This window comes from Urtica dioica, chromosome 4 (genome assembly GCF_054948205.1).
Source record: "Urtica dioica subsp. dioica isolate 48M chromosome 4, U.dioica_male_clone48M_v1_H2, whole genome shotgun sequence".
In the NCBI taxonomy this organism is placed as follows: Eukaryota; Viridiplantae; Streptophyta; class Magnoliopsida; order Rosales; family Urticaceae; genus Urtica; species Urtica dioica.
The window spans coordinates 7,976,505-7,998,361 of NC_142759.1; the positions used below are offsets into that span (position 1 = coordinate 7,976,505).

Genomic DNA, 21,857 nt, shown 5'->3' on the forward strand with positions numbered 1-21,857 from the left:
TTTCTTTCTCTAATTGATGATTTTTCAAGGAAAGTATGGGTTTTCTTGCTGAAAAATAAAAGTGATGCCTTTGAAAAATTCAAGAATTGGAAAACTCTGGTTGAAAATTTGTCTGATAAAAGAATAAAGATCTTAAGGACTGACAATGGTTTAGAGTTTTGCAATGAGGTTTTTGACTCTTATTGCAAGGAAGCAGGTATTCAAAGGCACCACACAGTGAGACTCACTCCACAGCAGAATGGAGTGGCCGAGAGAATGAACAGGACTCTACTAGACAAGTCAAGATGCATGCTATTCGGCTCAGGACTGCCTAAGATTTTTTGGGGTGAGGCTGTGGTAACTGCTGCTTACCTCATCAATAGGAGCCCATCAAGTACACTTGAGTTCAAAACACCTGAAGAGGTGTGGTCTGGTAAAATTCCTGATATCTTACACTTAAGAATATTTGGTTGTTCTGCTTATGCACATCAAAAAGAAAGTAAGCTTGATCCTAGGGCTGTGAAGTGTGTTTTCTTGGGCTATCCTGATGGAACTAAAGGCTATAGGCTGTGGGTTAAGGGTGATAGGGGTTTTAAGGTCATTAATAGCAGGGATGTAGTTTTTAATGAGAATGAGTTTCCATGCCTTGATAATTCTACTTTGGTATCTAGTTCTGTGTCTAGTTCCACTAACCCTTCAGGTACTGTAACAAGTGAAATTACAAGTCATCAGAGGTATGAGGTGGTTCATCCGGTGGAGCCTAGACAGACTCCTCAACCAAGACATGGAGATGATACTGAAGAAACCTGCAATGCCTATCAAACTCCAAGCAAGAATGAAGATCCAGGAGAAGATAGTGGTCTCAACACTCCAGCAAGTTATCAACTAGTCAGAGATAGAGAAAGAAGAGAACACAAACCTGTTGAAAGATATGGGTTTTCAGCTTACACAGAACTGCTAGCCTATGCTTTCATGGCAGCAGTAGAGATTAACAAGACTGAACCAGATACCTTCACACAAGCCATGAAGTGCAAGGAGTCCAAGCAGTGGAGACTTGCTATGAATGAAGAAATAGAATCTCTTCACAAGAATCAGACTTGGGAAGTGGTGAAGAGACCTAAAGACAAGTCTACAGTTGACTGCAAATGGATTTTCAAAGTAAAAGAAGGGGCTGTGGACGGTGAACCAGTAAGGTACAAGGCTCGCTTAGTGGCAAAAGGGTTCACACAGAAGGAAGGGATTGATTACAACGAGATATTCTCACCTGTGGTCAAGTATAAGACTATACGGGTGATGCTATCTCTTGTAACTCAATTTGATTTTGAGCTTGAACAGATGGACGTCAAAACAGCGTTCCTTCACGGAGACTTAGATGAAGTTATCTATATGGAACAGCCTGAAGGGTATGAGCAACAGAAGAAACAAGACATGGTGTGTCTGCTCAAGAAATCTCTATATGGACTCAAACAGTCTCCTAGGCAGTGGTACATTCGGTTTAACACGTTCATCACTGCACAAGGTTTCTGTAGGAGTTTCTATGATCCCTGCCTGTACTTCAAAGGATCAAGTCCTTTAGACTCAGAGTTTCTCCTGCTTTACGTGGATGACATGCTTCTCATCAGTAAAGAAAAACACAGAGTGAACAAAATGAAGGATTTGCTGAAGTCAGAATTTGACATGAAGGATCTTGGTGCAGCAGGGAAAATTCTAGGGATGAGGATTGAAAGAAAAAGAAAGGAGTCAAAGCTGTTTCTGAATCAGCAAGGTTACTTGGAAAAACTGGTTGAAAAGTTTGGAGTAGCAGGTGCTAAGTGCAACAGCTTACCTCTTGGAAACCATGTGCAGCTGTCAAAGTCTCAGAGTCCAACTGATAATGAAGGAGTTCAGTTTATGGCTGACAAGCCGTACTCAAATGTGGTTGGATCTGTCATGTACGCTATGACATGTACACGTCCAGATTTGGCCTTCGCAATCAGCTCCCTCAGTCGCTACATGGCGAATCCTGGAAAGTTCCATTGGTTTGCTATCATAGGATTACTGAAGTACATAGCCGGGTCTACTCGAACTGGTTTAATGTACTCTGGTGATTCAAATGAAGAGGTAAGTCTGCAAGGTTTTGTGGACTCAGATTATGCAGGGGATAAGGACACAAGGAGGTCCACATCAGCATATTATTTCCTGGTCGGCAAAAACTGTGTGAGCTGGAGGTCTCAGCTGCAGTCTGTAGTGACTCTATCAACCGCTGAAGCTGAATATGTAGCTGCAACTGAAGCCGTAAAAGAAGGGATTTGGCTTCAAGGGATGCTCAGAGAACTAAAATTCTTTGTTGGAAAAGCAGCCATATTCTCAGACAGTCAGAGTGCTATACATCTCTGCAGAAATCCTGTGTTTCATGATCGAACGAAACATGTTGAGATCAAGTATCACTTCATCAGAGAAAAGGTGGGACAAGGAGTGGTCGATATACAGAAGGTTGGAACTGAAGACAATCCAGCAGACTGTGGGACAAAGGTTCTTCCTCTAAGTAAGTTCAGGCACTGCTTGAAGTTACTTGGTGTTCAAGCAAGAAGATAGAAGACTGAGTGATGATCCTCTCGGAGTTGTGCGATGTGTATGGTGGTCAAGGAACAACTAAGGTGGAGTTTGTTGATATTAGTTGTGCCTTAACCACGGCTTAAAGTTAGTTTGTACACGTGTAAGCTGACCTGACCATGGTTTATAAATGGCTTGGGTTAGTATTAGGCTAAGGTTAGTTAGCTGAGTGTTATAAGTACTGTGCTAACGGCTATATTGACACACAAGAAAAAGAAAAAGAGAGAGAGAGAGAAACTGATTGAGAGATTGAGCGAGAGAGTTGGGTAAACAATTCTTGGGTAGTTCATCGTCTTCTCCATCTCTGTTCTTAGGTTGGGAGGTCTCGGATTGTGAGATCACCAGGGAGAGTGTGTAACGGATTTCATCATAGTGCACCGAATTCCGAGAGGGGAATTCCGGGGAGTAGGTCGCATTGACCGAACCTCGTAAACATCTGATGTGTTCTTGTGTGTGTGTTCGTGGTGTGAATCGTAATATAACATAACAAGCACATTATATACCTTGTCACTCGTAAAAAAACGGTATCACGAAAAACAAACTCTACCTCCGTCACTCACAAATAAATGGTGAGGAACTAGACATAGATAATTCATATTGAGCATTTATGACATTCCTCGTTACATGGCAAGCGTCGATATTTTACCCAAGGATTTAAATACCGTTACCGTTCCGAGGTTCAGAATTTACTGGTAACCGCTGTTACCGTAAAGGAATACCGGGGGAAGCAGGAAAAAAAAGGAAACCGTTACCGTTGAACTTACCGTTACCGTTGAGGAATACCGTCAAATACCGTATTTACCGAGAGGAATCCAGAAAAAATATACAAAAAATATACATAGTACGTAGGATAAAATTCATAAAATTAAAAATAGTGTACAATATTTCAATATATTACCAAATTACAAACACAAAGTTCAATAGTACAAATCAAAATGATAAAGTTCAATAGTACAAACCAAAATGATAAAGTTCAACACAATCTACTAAATACCATAGTTCAAATTCAACATAAAAGAAATAATTTGAACTAAATCATCAAAAACTAACGATAAATTTCGTGAAGAACACTAAATATCATCAGATTTTAAGAATTGTCGGTATTTGACCGGTTACCGGTAAATTTCCGTCGGTATGCGTAAAAATTGCCTAAAGAGTGTCGGTAAGTGGACGGTTTCCCCGGAATCCAAGAAAAAACGGAAAGTGAACGGTTTTGTACATTCCGATACCGGGACTTTGAAAAAAACGATTTCCGGACCGGTTTCCGTCCAGTTTCCCCGGAATTTCAAACCTTGATTTTACCAGAATGATTGAACATCTATCTTTGATTCATATTGTTTCTCAAATTTAGCTTCTTTGCACAATCTTCCATATGATCATATAGATATCCTAAAACTCACTAACCACCAATCAACAATACGACAAGACACGTAGTCGTTTTGTTTGTGATTCTATGACTGGAAAAGGTATGATCGAACATCATGTATTCAAGTTCACGCGTTAAAGACAAATAGAACGTAGAATTATATCAGAGAATTTGTAATAAAAAGGAAAGTTCCTTCGAAGATAAAACGAAGACTGCAAAAGCATAAGAATTGTGAGGTGTGAGAATTGAATGTGGAGAGTTAGAAAAAGAAAGTATGCAATGGACAGAAAATAAAAAAAATAAAAAATAAAAATCATTTTGTAATACACCGAGAGACCCATTATGAATAATGCTCATGCAAACAAAACAAATTGTCTACGAAATATAAATAAAAAAAACTATATGAAATAGTCAACTTGAAACGTTGAAATTGCATTTTAACTAATGTTTCAACATCTTTTACGAACTAACCAAATTAATGATGTGGCAATGAATCTGTTTTTTTAACGATTTTATCCCTATTAATTATGTATTCAAAATTGTTTAAAAAAATTTCTAATTAAAAAAAACAAGCGTTGTTATATATTTAATTACTATTATTCTATTGTGATATATTTTTTTTTATTTGTCGCAGATCCATGTCTTCCTATGCAATCTGACTCTTATAAGATATTCATTTCAATATGTTGTTAATGTATTATGTTCAGTATAAGATCTTCGTTTCATATGCACTTTGGTATTTATGGATACATTGAGTAAAGTACATGCATGAATGAATTTCAAGTTGTTCAAAGCCAAAAAAAAAAAAAAAAAAGACGTAGAAAAAAAAATGCTAAGCCATCCTCATATTTCAGCAAATATGATCTTATTCCGGAGGACTTTCGGAATCGTCGTCGAAATCAGCGGAGTGACGATTGAGATCTGCGAATTCCGCCAGCGCGGCTGCTCGATCCCTTCGAAGCCTTCTTGTCTTTCGACGTCATTGATTTTTCTTCTCTTCGCTGCTCTATGAGTGAATGAAAGGACAATCTTTCTTTAATGACTTGATGAGCTTTTTTTTTTTTTTTTTTTTAAGTTCTTTGAAATGGCAAGGAAGATATGCTTTGTATTATGGAATCAGGTTTGTTTGATTCTCTTAACTACTCGGCTTGGCTGATTCTTTTTTTTTTATTATTAATTTTGAAATTCATTTTAAGTGTTTATGAGTATTTTATAGTTGTTTTTATTTTTGTTTATTTTTTTTAGTAAATCGAGTTTATTTGTGTTAATATCATTATATTTATATGTAATTTTGGTTTATTTTAGTTTATTCGTATTAATTTTGTTTATTTGCGTTTATTTGTGAATTCGTGTTAATTACTTCAGTGTGAATTCGTTCAGTGTTAATTCGTTCATTCGGAGCGGCTGCTTCGGGCATAGTCGGAGGCGGCAAAAGCGAGGGAGGCTCTGCGTTTCTCTTCTGAAAATTAGTGGCTCAAGTCGGAAACGGCGAGCCTACGCGTTCTATGGAATCACTGCTTTGAGCAGAGCGGCCCGAGGTGGAGGTAGTGAAAGTGAAGGAAGCTTTGTGTTTCCGGTCGGAGAATTGATGGCTCGAGATAGATGGCAAATTGACTTGGCGATGAAGATCGACGGTGAAAATCTCATAATATTACTTGAGAATTTTAATCTATTAATAGAAGAATTAATTATTGTAATATTTATTTATTTTATTTTTGTTAATTAATTTATATTTGTTAACCTTTTATTTTAGTGAAGAGTATTTTCGTCTGATCAAGTGGGTTAATGTGTTTTATTGGCTATCGCGCAAAATAAAATCAAACTTTGGTTATTTTGACAAATTTATATATGTCATTGAGTGGTTAGTCAAGGCCCATCCTAAGTTCTATGTTCGAAAAGAAATTAGTTTAATCTCTAACGAGTCATACATTTTAAATGAAGACTAGCAAGGGAAACGAAAAAAATTGTACCATTTCAACTATATGTCCTGCTTAACTATTCATAAGTAAACAACTAAGTGGAAATACGATACTCGACCACCGCACATGGAAAAGCTTGGAACTACTACCATCACATTATTCCCAAACACACGCACAAAAAAAAAAAAAAAATCCGTTGACTCTATTTTCTAGCAGAATTAGAAACTAGAAAACGTACCTGGTGTGGCGTTACAATCATACATACATATATAACACAAAAAAAAAGAAAAAAAAAAGAAGATGATTGGAGAGGCGGGCGTAATAATCAGAGGGCGATATCGTATCGTATGTGGCGGAGGAGGACGGGGATGACGACGTCGGGGGAGCTGAGCTGGGGGAGGTGGCCGTCGGCGGGAATGACCTCGACGATGGAGTGGGAGGAGAGGTGGCGGTGCAAGAACTCGGAGACGACGACGGGGACGGCCAAGTCCTTGAGGCTCTGGAGGATGTGGCAGGGCACGGAGGCCATGGCCAAGAGGTCTCGCATGTCGCTCTGGAAGATGGTGCGGCCCACGCTGAGGGCGATGTCCGGACGCATGTTGAAGAGCGTGCGGCTGAACTCCTGCACCGCCACCGAGTCCATGTCCCCGCCCACCGCCAGCGGGGCGAACCCCGCGCACCATGCCTTGTAGTTCTGCCCCATCGCGCTGAATAGCTGCTCCAGCTCCTCTTGCTCGAACCCCCCGTAGTAGTCCACGTCGTTCACGTACCTATATATACAGGGACGGAGCCAGAAACCTAAATTAAAAATTAAATTAATATGCAAAAACATATTCACTATGGAAGTATTTTTTTTTTTTTTTGGAGAAGCCCCCTCTTAGCAACTGTAGCTAACATACATTGCTTGATTATGTTGTGATGGGAAAATGTGATCGTTTTCTTTTGCAAGTTAATTTGGTTTATATGGTGCAAAGTTGCAAACTATAAAGTTTAATTGTCGTTTTTAATTTTGAGCATTGATAATCGCTAGCGCGTCGGGGGCGTGACATAGACATTGGATTCTACTTTTTGAGGATCAATAGGAAGCTGCCACGTCTGGCAACGTAAAAATTATCGTTATTGTTTAATTTTTACAGCAAAAAAAAAAATAAATAAATAAAATAAACAGTAAATTTAAAAGTAATTTACTATTTTGACGTGACTGAATTGATTCTTCGTATGATTGATTTGTTTTATGTGATTTTCCTCTCAGTAAGTACACCGTTATTGTCATTTCTCTTTTGTAGAAACGTAAATCATACAAAATCGAAAAATTAGGTGAACTAAAAGTAACTGAATTGATTGACTAGCTCCTAGATCCGAACTTGTGCCTTCTTTTAATACCATCATATAAACAAATTAAGAAGAAAAAAAACGTGGACTAGCTAATTAAGCTGTATGTATGTATCATGTATTTGTTCACATAGTTTGATTTGATGACAATCAAGTTAGCGCGCGACATAGGGCACAAATGTGGGCAAATAAAGAAAGGATGATGATAATATAAAAGCGACCTGGGAGAGGCTGCGATCATGACGATCTTGGAGAAGAGGTCTGGGCGAGTGATGGAGGCGATGAGGCCGACCATGCCGGAGACGGAGTGGCCGACGAAGATGCACGACTGAACCTGAACCTCCTCAAGAATGGAGAGCAGGTCGTACGCGTACCCCTCCAGACTCGAATACCTGTCGAAGTCGAAGTACTCTGGGTTTGTCGTTCCGGCTCCCATGTTGTCGTACAGCACCACCTGAAACTCCTCCACCAAGTGCGGTATCAGATGCTTCCACACCGATTGGTCCGTCCCGAACCCGTGCCCGAGTACTATGGTCGGGTTCGCACCCGATCCCAGCACCTTCACGTTGTGAGCTTCTGTTACTACTCCCATTTCTTTGTGTGTGAAACCGCCGCCAAGACTCTTGTATTTCCGTTGTTTATTTATATATATATATATATATTTTTTTTTCCCGTTTTGTTTGGAGGCGGTTTTTATTGATTTGCCAGGAAGTATACTGGAATCAACTAACACCACACACATGGAAGGGGATATTTATTCGTATCAAGAAAGGGGCACTATTGGGGTAAGGGGGTTTTGGTTGTCTGGGGGAAGTGCAGGAAAGCCTATTGGTGGACGTCTTTTTTTATTTTAATCGGAGAGAGAGAGAGAGATTAGTTTGGGGGGTTTTTATGAAGCGTCACTGGGTGAGTAGTTTCGGAGGCGAGTATGTACTACTACTACCCACTAGACATTAATGCGGCTATAGTGGATAGTTATGATGAGACGTGAGTAATCGTTATACGTGTAATTTCGTTGTTAACGGGATTGTCAAATTTGATTTGATCCAAAAGTACACTCACTGATTGATGTTTCAATTGTAAAATATACTTATCTTATACTTTGGACTTAAATATTAATGAAAAAATGACATGAACTAACCAATTCAAACTATGATTTTTGCAAAATAATCATAATTTTATTAGGTTAGACAAAATAGCCATAATCTCTCTTCTCAGATCAGGTATTACAAACTCAACCAAAGTCACGAACTAGGGCCCCATATGTGGATAGGCCCCAAAAATTTACACTTTTTGCTTATTTTTAAGAAAATTTATATTTTTTACCCTAAAAATTTACACTTTTGGCCCATTTTTTAAAAAAATTACATTTTTTACCCTGAAAATTTAAATTTTTATTAGTATTTTAGGGCCCCAAAATATTATTCGCCTAGGGCCCCCGGTGAGTTTGGGCCGGCCCTGCCAATCAACGAGCCTCCCGACCTTCCTCAGCGCCGCCACGACCCGCCCCCCTCCAGCGCCGTCGCCTGTCTCCGGCACGTCGTCATGAAGTTCTCCACCACCTCCGTCACCAGATCCACGTTGTACGCCGAGCCTCCCCCCGACCCCGGAAACACCAGATCCTCCACTGCCGCGTCGTCCAGCTGCGCCGCGCACTTCCGCAGCAGCTCCGACCTGGTGGCGTGCAAGACGCCGCCGACGCCGGCGTCGGCGAGGAGACAGAGGAGGAAGCCGGCGGAGACGGAGCCGCGGTCGGCGGGGATCATCCCCACCACGGCCTCGAGCGTTCTCCGAGTGGCGTCGGATGAGGCGGCGGTGGCCCTCCTCATCGCCGTAGCGTGACGGAGAGTCCCGAATCTCCGTCGATCTCCTCGCCTTCGCCGCCGTGACGAAGAGTCCGACGGGAGGTAAGATTTGTGCAATTGCGGTGACTGGAAGGAGGTTGGAGAAGAAGGAGGTCGAAGAAGGTCGAGGATTAAATTTTAGGGCTGAATAAAATCCCTGGATTAAATTAATTCTGCCTGGATTAAATTTAATATTGTCTGAATTAATCGCAGCTTGATTATTTTGCTTATACTTGATAAACTTTGACTATTTTATAAATCCTTAAGTTCTATTTGACCATTTAGCCGCTTGATCCATCATTAGATATCTCGCTCTTGTCTTCACCTAATTAAAGAGTTTCTATTTAAATCACTGAAAATGATAGAGGGAACATAAAAGTCACGAAAACAAAACATAACAAGTACATTCTCAAGAATACTTTTTGTCCGAATATTTAGGCACAAGCATTTCAAGATTGATCAATACCTTGCCTTGATTAACTATAAATAAATAAAATACCAAATGACTTGAAATCATCGTTGACGCACAGATCTCAGTTTCGACAAAGCACATTGAAAATCTGTCAGCTAACACAACCATAGTAATCTTACTTCGTCATATTTATTGCAAAACTGTGAAGGGAAAATAAATGAGCACATTATTGTCCTAAAAGAACTGTACAACAATTTTTTGTATAAAACATGCAAGTATACAACACTAGGATTACACATGTCAAGCAGCTTTCTCTCGACTTCAGGATAGTACATGATGGCCCACTTGAGAGAAGAAACGCCGATGGGACACAGATATTCAGCTGAACAAACAGGTTTGACAGATTAGGCAAGCAAGGGTCAAGTATGATCCTCATTAAACCAATTTTAAAGTTTCCCAACAGTCAAGTTTTTATACTTCATAAAATCAGCAAAGCCTTTTTTTATCGTTTGGTACCATATCTGATTCTTACCCTCTACAATAGCGAAGAAGCTCAATCGTTGAACGAGCTCAGAGCGGCAACAACTGATCCTGTGTTTGGGAAAGTTGATGAGATGTCTTGATAGTCTTTCCATGAAGTACTCACTTCGAGAGATGGATACAGCCATGTTTTGACAGAATCCATGAACGAATTTGGGTCCTGGTTCAATATAGCTTCCCAATCCATCTGTAGGCCTTTCGGGATCTTTCCTGTGAACTTCATATTAGCAGCTTGAAGCAGTCCAAGCATAACCACAAACCCAACCACTGCGGATCCTCTTGAAAGCGGCATAAAATTGTACCTAAAAGAAGGATCATTATCATGAGACAAAACAGTTCATTGGCTCAAAAAAAAAGTATACAGAAAAATAGTTGTATCCCGGATCGAAATATCACCAGTAATATGTCATCCGGAGAATTGCATCTCTGACACTTTCAAGCGCATTGAAATCAGTTGACCCAAAATTCTCACCGCAATAAGCATTACAGACAGCCTTCCAATTCAAAATAGAGGATTAGAAGTCAAAATATTCATAAAGGGACCAAACATAAATCTATGAAAAACATTCAAGCTCAAACCCTGGCACTTGTAATTAGTTATTCAGCATGCACGAGCAATATGGTGAAATAAAACCTTTATTTTTTCTTGTAGGGAATCCGTCTAAGAATTCATGACAAAGTACAAACACCACCATCTAAGAACAAACTTCAAACTCTGCAAATTTCGGTCGATTAATTTCATCGAGTCTTGTACAAATGAACTAATTTTATGGAGTCAACGCTCTCATTTATCCAACCTAGGATGGCGTTTCACGAGACAACTTATAAATCAGGGATGACGGGTTCTTGAAACAATCAACTGTTTCAATTTGGGGTACTAGAAATCATGGATTTTTTACCATACCCTATCACTGATTCATCAAGTGACCATGAACACTTGATGGAATTTATGGTAATCACAACAATAAAGTAACAGAGAAAGTATTGCTTATTGTTCAAAATTAAGAACAAACTTCAAACTCTGCAGATTTTGTTCAATTAATTTCATCTGGTCTTGTACAAATGAACTAATTATACTGAGTTAACGCTCGCATTTCTCTAACCTAGCATTGCATTTCACGAGACAACTTATAAATCAGGGACGATAGGTTCTTGAAACTATCAACTTTAAATTTGTACAGGGGTACTAAAAATCATGGATATTGTACCGTACCCCATCACATATTCATGAAGAGACCATATATATGAAGATAACTTGGAATTGCAACTTTTTTCCCCAAGAAGAGATTAATTCATTAACTTTAGATGGAAAAACATTAGAAAGCGCAAAAGGATATAAAAATACAAAGAAACAGCAACAAACTACGACCAAACCGGAGCTACTCTAGACCTAAATTTAAATATTCTAAAAATCATTTTATCGTAATAAATCCGTGAAGTCCCTCAATTCTTATTCTATTTAGTAGCAAAAACGAGTAATATGTTTGATGTCGTAAGAAATTCTTGTACTTAAAAAAGTTTTTGCAGAAATGGGTAACACAGTCGATCCAAAGGTTTTTTTTTATCATCCGAGTCTGTTCACATACCTCCCAGGCCGTCGTCATTTCTGCTTCAAATTCATCCCATCTTGACGGCGTAAAAGGTGTTCTGATTGCAAAATCATATCCCCTCTTCTCCCTGAAGGAATGAACCAACATGACCAAGTCAAGTTTTATAACAGGCAGAACCACTATAATCAGAAAGGAAACCCCAAAACCAATCAGAACAGAGTACTATACATCTTTACAAGCGTAATCCTTGTCCCTTCAAGTCGCTTACTGAAACAATGTACTAGTGATTAGTAAATAGGAGGGAAAGATATGATTTTCTATAGTGACACTAGATTACAGATGCAACCCTGCTTACCCCTCAAAGGCAGTACTGTTACACCAAGTAGCCACCCAAAAGTCTTCACCAACAATTCTGTAGAGATCAGAGCAGGACTTTGCACTCAGAACCTGGATATGCATGATCACATCAGTCAATCTAATCTAAAATATTTATCAGCAAAACTTTATGCACAATTGAATACTGTACACCACACTAATTTAAAACAATACACCATCTACAAGTATTTCATGGTTTAGCAATTCTTATAAAAAGTACTTTATCTGAGTCTAACATAACCCAGAATAAAAAAATGATTGATCTGATCCCATTGAAAACTCCATAGTTCAATAGAAATCTAAATACTACATGAGTGTGCTCTCTGAACATGATATAAAAACTCACATCCTGCAACTTCCCATCTCCAGAAAGATCAATGATGTTGTCGGCCTTGTTATAGACATGCTTCTTATCTTTTATAAGCCTCTTTGCAACCTCCAATGTTCTGCCAATAAAGAAGCACTGAGCATTGTTTCCAAACAAATTTAAATGGTGTTTAAGTTGTTCTCGTAACAATTACCTATCAAAGTTTGGGAAGTAGCGAAAAACCTTTGCTTGCCCAAGAACCATCGGTGTATGAGATCCAAATCCAGTATTAAATTCCTCACTGAAGGCCATTTGGATTGAAATTTTTAAATTATAATTTTTATTCGTCATCAACCAGATAAGACATATGAAATGAATATAAAATTAAAATACCTCAACTTGTTAATCCACACAACAGGATCAGAAGGTTCAGAAATCTGTCTCCATTTGACCGCTAGTGAGTAAACATCTTTCCATGAAATTAGAGAGTTGCTAGGTGATTTATCTTCAAAAATGCCAGAAGTTGTGGTTTCTGAATAGCTGCTTGTACTACAGCCAGCACCACCTCTATTCTGGCTGGGCATACCAAGTCTTTCTCTTCTTCGTGCTTTCTTACTATTCTTTGCCATGCTTCTATTTATATATCTGCGCCATGCTTTTGAAATCTTTTGTGCAATTTCAATAGCTGCCAACCCAGCCATACGATGCTGAAACATATAAAATTCAAATGTGGATTAGTGCAACAAACCTTGATAGATCTATGATGCAAAACTAAATTCCCAGGAGACAAATCTGGCTTCAAACAAAATTATAAGATGAGAGCTAGAGAGATGTCAAACTATACAAAGAAAATAGGTATTGTGAGATGAACTTTTAGGCTGTGACTAAATGTGGAATCACCTGTCGCCTGTTTGGTAAGAAGCCAGGGCAATCGTATTGTATTTTTCCCCCAATTGAATCAGCAGCCACTAGAAGAGTGTTTTTATGCTTGGTCATTGCAAGATCTTGCTTTCTAAGCTTCCCCTTCTTCAACGACTCGCGTAGAGGAGGTTGCCTAAAAACTTTTTCACAAACATCTTTTGGATGTAATCTTTTACACCAGTACTCCTGAATATTCATTTAATGACTTGCAGTCAGTAAACAATTGGTTAAAGACAAAACACCACAACTATAAAAGAACGAAGCTAGAGGATTATGCCTTGATCTGTGCCTAAGAACTCTTATATATATAATGTGGATATACATCATACGTGCGTTCATTTTAGGACGCCTAAGAGCTCATCTTTACTTCTTATTTTTCTGAAAAATAGAATAGATGAGCTTCTTTGTTACTTGGGAAAATTGGCCAAACATACAAAACTATAGAGAGAAATAAGAGAGGAGAGAAATTGTTTTCTCTTGTCTTGCACTGTTTGATGACAGAATTACAAGGAGAAGGGGAATGGGTAACTCCATAGTGTGTTAATCGTTATAAGAGACTTCTTTCCAAAAACTGATTCCTCAAAGTTATGCAACATTTTTTAATAGTTTTTTAATTATTGTTTCATTATGCTATTTTTATAGTTGCACAAATTTCAAAAATCTTTTGAAAATCGGAATGACTGAAATTATTGGCCTAGTAACCAGACTCATCCCTTCCTATATTTTTACTTTTGTTTTTGTTTTTTTGAAATTTTCAATAATCCTAGGCATATAAATAAACAAGAAGATTGCAAGAACTAAAATCATCGCGTATATATGAAACCATCAGTACCTTAAAAAGCGGATTAATATCTCCATCAATATCAAACTCATTGAATTCATTGATGAGCTTGGAGGCAGTGTACAAAGCCATTTCTTTCTGAAAAATGAGAAAATGGCAGAACCAAGTATACTTTAGCATGTTGGTAGGGGATTTTATGTTAATTAATTTTAAACAATTCAGTTAAACGATCCTACTTACTAAATATTAACAAACCTGATAAAAGGCAAGACACTGCAGCACAAACTTGTCCATTGAGTCTAGTTCCAAATCCAGTGCAGCGTCATAATCTCTAACCTATATAAAATAGATAAATGCAAGACAACAGTTAATAAAAGCAGCCAATTCGGAAAAGAAACTTAAATATGATTTTTTTTTCTTAGATAGCAAAGAGTTATATTCTATATCTAAAAATATTATGATGTGAAAAAAATATTTTTACCGCCTCTTTATATTCACCAACGGCATGGTAGCAGGAACCTCTCAAATACAAACACTCAATGTTTGAATTGTCAATGCTCAACCCTGTTGACAAATCCTTGATGGCCTTCCTGCAACATGTGAGAGCAAGTTATAAAATAGTAGAGTTGAAAACTAATCGTGAATTGACGACACAGTCAGGATCTGAGAGGACCTTGAATAATTAAGAACGCAAATTGATAAAGATAGATTATAAAATGGGTTATTATGTTATATAGCCACATGGCTATAGTGAATTGAGATATAGCCCACTTTTGGTTAATTTCTTGTAAATAGCCAAGTGGACTTATTAACAGGTTAGTAAAAGACTTATTTAACCCAGTCAAACATGTAAAAAATAGGTAGTTAATAGGCTGTCACGTATGCAAGTTGGTTATTTACAAAATATTTACAAAAAGGTTGGCTAATTTACAATTCCTATAGTTTAGATGGCTTACGTAACCAATTTTTTGTTATAAAATTGATGATTACACCAGAGGCGATCAACCTAGTCTAGCTAACAAACACGTAGCCATGATATTATAAAATTGATGATTACAATGTAGTAAGCCTAGAAATTCCTACCATAACAAACATGTAGCCATTATCTTTCTCTTCTCCGCACCTCTCTAACATCCTAAACTTTGTATCATTAATCACTATAAAAAGTGCAGTCTGCCTTCTTCTTTTTTTTAAAGATCTTTTTGTGACTCAAGCCTAGTTGAGGTACTTTTCACCGAGCTAACCCCTTTTTCAAAGCAGTCTGTATATTACCCCTAAAAACAACACTAACGCAAATGGTGCACAGAACAAAGGATGCGAGGGTTGGGGCTTACCTGTGCTCTCCCATTCCATGAAGTAGGAGTCCACGCAAGTGATATGCCTTGGAGAACCTGACAATAGAACACACTGCTACTAAGCATATAATGCTAACTCCAATTATACGGTATTTCCGTTGCTATTCAAACGTTTATTTGTTGATACCATAGTTCAAAACACCCACCTTCCATCAATTTGCAGAACTTGATTAATGCATTCCAAAGCCTTGGTGGAGTTAGCCATATCTTGATAGAACTGCAAGAAAACAACGATTCACAACAATTGGCCTCAGTGGGAAATTTACGCACCCATGTCACAGCAGTTTATGATGGAGAGCCTGACCATCTAAGAACAGAAGACTGAAAGCAATTCACAAATTAAAGAGCATGAAGCTCTATAACTTGAGGTGACATCTCAACCAAAGAAGCTGCTTGTATTCATAAATGAGGTTGCTATCCAGGTTCTAAGAAATACGATCTAGCAGACACCGAAAATGAGCATGTAGCTTTACCTGAGTTAGATGACCCCATGCCTCCAGGAAATTTCGATCCAACTGAATTGCTTTCATATGTGCCTCTTCAGCCTTTTTATATTCCCCAATCGAAGATAATGCCAAACCCTGGAAAAAGAAGAAATTGATTGTTGCTTTATTGAACGTGTAAGGATATCCCCTGCTTGGCATGTACGGCAAGTGTTTTACTATATAATCAATGTTGCAGACTCACCAGGTATGTGTATGCTGATGCGTTATCCTTTTCAAGCCCCACACATGTAGATAGGTCTTCAACAGAAGCGTAGAAGTCTTTGAACTTAAAATTGACAATTCCTACAATAAGTGTGTTCTACAAATCATTTGAAATTTCAAGGAAGAGAAATCATCTAATGAAAGACCAACCTCATAAATTTATCAAGTGTAATCCATGACTTAGAGCTCCATTATTTGTGTAATGCCTTCTATTTAACAATCTTATGCTATCAACTTAACAGCCAAAGGTCTTACAAACAATAACTAACACTGTACGAAGTTCCATCCGACGATTAAACATCAAATTTATTTTTTAAATTAACCATCCAGTAATAAAATATGAAGATGCAAAAGAATATGAAGCTCATTCTAAAAGCCTATTTTTAAATCGAAAATATGGAACGCTGGATTTAAATGTACTACCCCTTTCATGTAGAATATCAGGAGAATCTGGCTCAAACTCTAATGCTTTGGTCAAATCTTCGATTGCCTGAAGAAAAATCAATACAGAATATTTATATGTCAAAGCTGCACTAACAAAACAAAAAGAATTCTGAATACCAATTCGGATGTATGAAACTAAACCCTTTATGTCTTTATTTACAATAACACATTTCATTTATGAAAATACTGTGTCTTTCCACCTGTCCAGTTACGATCTTGATTACGCTTAACTAGTGAAAGAACTCTGCACATGATACCATGCAAGCGAAATTGATATGAACAAGAATTATTTATCCCACTGATTATACAAAAATTCAGAATATATTGTGGTCATTATTTAAATTTTGGTTCTAGCCTCTTTGTTTTCTTTTGGAGGACTCCGTCAATACACTGTTGTTTCTTGTATCAACTGCAAATTTTCTTGTGGACAGAAAATAGTATTTGATTGGAATGTAGAATGCCCCAATAAGATGGCCAGAAGTTCCATATAATTGTTTCTGTCAGACAGACTTTATGCATCTCACCTCAATAAATTTCCCCAGAGCAGCTCGGGCCTGCCCTCTTCGCTTCCAGGCTTCACATGCAGACGGATTTGATTGTATGGCCTGAAAATAATAAATTGAGTAAATGATCCCCTTAGATAGCAATAGTAGTTCCCATATAGATTGAAAAAATACCTTTGTAAAATCAACAATAGCAGGCTCAAGTTCTCGCTGGAATGCATATGCTGTCCCTCTCCCTATAAGTGCCTCGGGATAATTAGGATCCTCTTTAAGGAGCTGCATATATTACAGTCAGCCGATTAATTAACACACTACGAGTAGAGCCTCGTCGTACTAACTCTTAGCTATTCCTCCAAAGTTTCATAAAAAAAATAAAAAATAATAATAATAAATAATAAATAATAAAAAAAAACCAAGAAAATATAATAAAGTGGAATCTAAGAGGTAAAAGATGGCCAACAATCGGTCCTTTTCAATCAAAAGAAGACCAAGACCTTTGTACACTACCTGGTCAAAGATGGATATGGCACGAGCATATTTCCCGTCATTGACCTGTACAAATAATAGGGAAGACATCAATAAGGCACGAGTATTGGATAACAAAACTAAATATAAAAACTGCTACTCGGAAATGACGTGACATACCTCTGCAATACCTCTTGATAATCTTAAATCTAGACTTATTGACTTAGCCTTTGAAATTCTGGTAACACAGAACTTCTTATTTTTGTTTGATTCGTCACTTATTTCACGACGTGATGTGACTATTCTAATGCTTGGAGTGGAAGAAATCTGGGATAAATTACTCGATTCACTACTAGATGATGACTCGCTGCTTCTGTTACATGGTTCATCACGTGATTCGGCATTGGGTATTGATGTATAGCGAGTATTGTGCTTGCCAATCTTTTGGCTGTTAAATTCTTCTTTCCCTTTAGCTTTCTTGCCTATACTGCCATAGACCACAACTTTATCCAGATGTTCACTACACACCTCAGAGGTATCCTCAGAACTGCCACAAGACTTCGACAATCTCAAACCATTACAGCTCTTATTTGTTTCACTTGAATTGTCATTTGTGCGAGGTCCTGATTGAGATAAAAGTTCGGATGACACTGATTCTATCCCAGATTTTTCACGTGCAGAAATTATTTCTTGTTTGGCACATTTCAAGAGCTCTTCCAGCTCGAGCAATTGCTTCAAATCAGTAGAATGATTTACAGCACGTTCATACCCTAGTTCCCAAACCATAACCGCAGCATCTTTCCTTCCCAAAGAAGTAAAAGCACGACCTAAATAAATATATATAATGCTAGAGTAAGTAACCAAACAGCGTGGTGTTTAGCTTCATTTCATAAGTAAAAACAGGTAAGACCGTACAAACTGCAGAAAAGCATCATACTCTTTTCATGCTGGTACCATCTATATGCAAAACAAATGCTGAAGGCAATTTCTGCATCTTTCATTTCAACATTCAACTCAGAAATCTCTTTTTCTTTCTTTTTAATTTTATTTCTTTTAAATTTTGAAATCTTTTCTTTCGATATATACATTGTGAAATCCAATAGAGAAATCTTTTCTTTAGATATAAACACTGTAACATCCTACCCATTATCACCTACGCAAAAATCATCAGCTTCAAGAAAATCATTTGTATTATGTGATGAAGCCTAACCAATGAAAGGATCGTCATGAAGCCTAATTCATTATCTCACACCTGAAAGATAAAGAGAAGCTCAGCCTAGACAATTAACTTAAGGTTATCAGCCAACTCGATTATCCTGATTTCCTAGAAAACATTATATCATCAAATGAGCGCTATTCAGCCAACACGCAACAATCGAAATATGTCAAATCACATGCAAAATCGGAGAAATGAAAAAGGATTGGAAAAGGAAGAAGAAAAAAACACCTTTCAGTATGTAAGCTTGGAGGAGCGCAGGGTCAAGCTCTAATGCCTTGTCACAATCTTTAATCACATGCTTATGAAGCTCCAATTGGCTGTAACAAAATGCTCGATTGCTGAAACGAAGAAAACAAAAAAACAAAAATCGAAGTCAAAACAAAGCGAAGCTCGCAACATTCGCCATCAGAATAGAAGAAGGAAGAAATTGAGATCGAAAGGGATAACGAACCAGAGGTCTTGGATTGCACATGACTGCGAAAGCAAAGAGTCGAGGATTCGGATTGCTTTGGACCATTCACGAGAACCGCAGAGCTTGGCGAGCTCGATTCTCTCCGACACGGCTGAAGAAGCCATGGAAAGACTCGGTCGAGGCCACTCGGAAGGACCGATCGGAGACTCGAGCAACGCTGTGAGATTGGAGTAACGTATCTCTGCGACAAGCACGAAGTGAAAAACAGAAAATAACAAAGTAGGAATTGGCGAGGAAGGAGAGATGAAACGGGTGTTAGAGGAGAAATCTTGCGTGAGCGAAGGGAGGCCTTTTGCTCGCACGTGCCTCTCATATGTGTTCTTAACCCTTTATTTTCTTTTTGGGTTTTCTTTTATTCCAACGACTCGTAGACACGCCAACCTTGGTGGTTCTTAAAAAATAATTTACTATAACAAACTCTTCAAAATACCCTAAAATTATAGTTCAATAGTAATATTACAGAGAAATTTTACTTTTTTAATAGATTTTTTAAGTAATTACATCAATTATTACTATATCTCGTTTTCCCACCGAAAAAAATGACAATCTATCAACAAAAACAACGTAAGGACATGACAATGACCCAACCCAAGTCCAAAATCGAAGTTATGTCAAACGTCTTTCTCGGATCAAGACACGACTCGCCAATGAGGCAGACACCTCGCCCATATCGGGCGAGGGCCGGGGCATGCTTTGATCAAGCGGGGCACACCTCGCCATACAAGACACGAGACTTGTGGGCCATGCTCCTTAGCTCGACATTTGTGGAGAGAGGAGCTATCCCACACACCTCGTCTCACCTCTCCAATCAACAAGGTCATGCCTAAGGCTAACGTCCAAGTCAACTCCTATGTTAGTACAACAACATCAAAGTTTTATAAATATCATTTTAAGAGCCATTTATTTAGGTAAGTAACTCAGTCTTAACTAAGACAAAGTTATGCCAAAATCGCTCCTCAAACTCTCTCTTCACCATTCTAGAACTCAAAGACAAGAACTTAGACCCCATTTCATATTAACGCTATAACTTTGTTGAAAATTGAATAATTACACATGTTAAATTGAACTTATAACCTCTATGAACATTTGTTTGAACAATGGGAGTTTCTCAAGAGAATAATCATAACAATCTCTTTTTCTGGCATTGTTTGGTTAAAAAGTATATTAAATATTTTTTTAACAAAAGATACTAGGAAAAAAAAACACTTGACTTATGAATCCAATAGATGGGAATACAGTTAGAAATTTATCCCCCATAATATTACTTCAATTGAGCATAAGCAAGTTGTTCAAATGGCTCAGTGTTGCTACATGCTTATCATGTTTATCAAGTTGACGGAGAAGAGTTAGTAATGCTTATCATGTTTATCAAGTTTATCATTTATTGCTTGTTGCAAGAACAACAGTTAATAAACTTTGTGGAAGCTTTTATAATATAATAAACTATATTTTAGGTCATCAGCGCACAAGTTATTGGTCAACCCAAGTTCAGGGTACACAAATGGTACACAATTATATTTTATTCATTAATTATGTGTAGCATATTTAGGATAAATCAATAATAAATCATTTAAAAATATAATTACACCATTAAAAAATGGACGTTCTAGAAATGGTCAAAAGTAAATCTCATTTTTTAGTTTTGGTCAATGTTTGTCAAACTTTAGGAATATAGTCAAACGGACTGATAAGCAAAAAAAAAAGTCTGATTTGCATTTATCTATTAACAAATTCGTCACTTTCTCTCTCTTATTTTTTTTTCATAAAAACTTCAAAAAAACATATATGACTCATACGAACTCGAAATTGAGTGATTCCAAATCCTACGGATTCGTTACGTTGAGATCTTTAAAAATAGATCCATTGTACATGATGAAAAATCATGTTTAATGCCATAGATGTAGAAAAACCACGTTACTGCCTTAGACATGGAAATAACTGAAAATTTTCGAAAATCAACTGGAAATAAATGAAAAGGTAAACATGACGCATTAAACATGATTGTTCATCAAACACAATGGGTCTATTTTTGAAGATCTTGGCGCCACGAATCTGTAGGATTTGGAATCACTCAATTTCGAGTTCGTATGAGATAAATATGGATTTTTGAAGTTTTGATGCAAAAAAATGATGTATCTAGAAAAAAAAAACGTTATATTTATTTAAGTCCAAATATAGAATTTTAACCCATTACCTCTAATATCACCTAATATAATTGATTACTTTTCTAAAACTCTCCAAACGTGGAAAATTCTAAACCTTGAGTTTAAGGTGACCTACTTAGTTACAAAATTCTTAAAAAATATATTAGTCCCGCTTTTGAAAGCCCGTGTAACTAGTCATTTTTTTTTTGTGATATTATTCGAATTTTTACCATGAATTCATAATATCGTGATATTTTAGAAATATCGTCGTTATAGTCAATATTTTGAACCTTGCTACAACTACATTAAAATAAAGCCCAAGTTTAACGTTGAGGCTTGAAATCTACAAACTACAAAGTAAACACAAATTCAAATTAGAATACAAACTCAACATGGTTCATGTGGCTCAACAAAAATTATAAATAAAACTGGAAACCTTCAAATTGGTAATCACCACCAGAGTTCTTATTCGGTGGACTTATTTAAGGTTAAGGTTCAGTACATGAAGAGACATTATCAGCCAAGCCCAACACGCTTAGGCCCGCATTATAACTTTCCACATATTTCTTGTGGGAGTAACATTCTTATGGGAATGAAATTTGCTGAATAGATCTCAAAAAATGGAGAAAT

The 21,857-nt window shown here is 37.4% G+C and overlaps 2 protein-coding genes across 2 annotated transcripts; both read right to left on the minus strand.

The window, feature by feature from the left end:
• Nucleotides 1-5,887: 5,887 nt before the first annotated feature.
• KAI2 (alpha/beta-Hydrolases superfamily protein) lies at nt 5,888-7,944 on the minus strand. Its single transcript, XM_089610238.1, has 2 exons — nt 7,410-7,944; nt 5,888-6,626 (listed from the first exon to the last, which is right to left on the minus strand). Exons 1-2 carry the CDS (start codon nt 7,928-7,930, stop codon nt 6,182-6,184), a joined length of 966 nt encoding a protein of 321 aa, XP_089466364.1. The 5' UTR covers nt 7,931-7,944; the 3' UTR covers nt 5,888-6,181.
• A 1,467-nt stretch (nt 7,945-9,411) lies between these two features.
• SRFR1 (Tetratricopeptide repeat (TPR)-like superfamily protein) lies at nt 9,412-19,380 on the minus strand. Its single transcript, XM_089611582.1, has 24 exons — nt 19,063-19,380; nt 18,840-18,949; nt 17,573-18,219; nt 17,435-17,479; nt 17,102-17,203; nt 16,949-17,029; nt 16,404-16,470; nt 15,961-16,061; nt 15,747-15,854; nt 15,420-15,490; nt 15,253-15,309; nt 14,400-14,508; nt 14,174-14,254; nt 13,970-14,056; nt 13,117-13,323; nt 12,610-12,923; nt 12,431-12,517; nt 12,256-12,355; nt 11,890-11,981; nt 11,763-11,801; nt 11,571-11,661; nt 10,381-10,478; nt 9,977-10,286; nt 9,412-9,826 (listed from the first exon to the last, which is right to left on the minus strand). The coding sequence occupies exons 1-23, from the start codon at nt 19,185-19,187 to the stop codon at nt 9,998-10,000; spliced, it is 3,108 nt and encodes a 1,035-aa protein (XP_089467708.1). The 5' UTR covers nt 19,188-19,380; the 3' UTR covers nt 9,412-9,826; nt 9,977-9,997.
• Between the last annotated feature and the right edge of the window lie 2,477 nt (nt 19,381-21,857).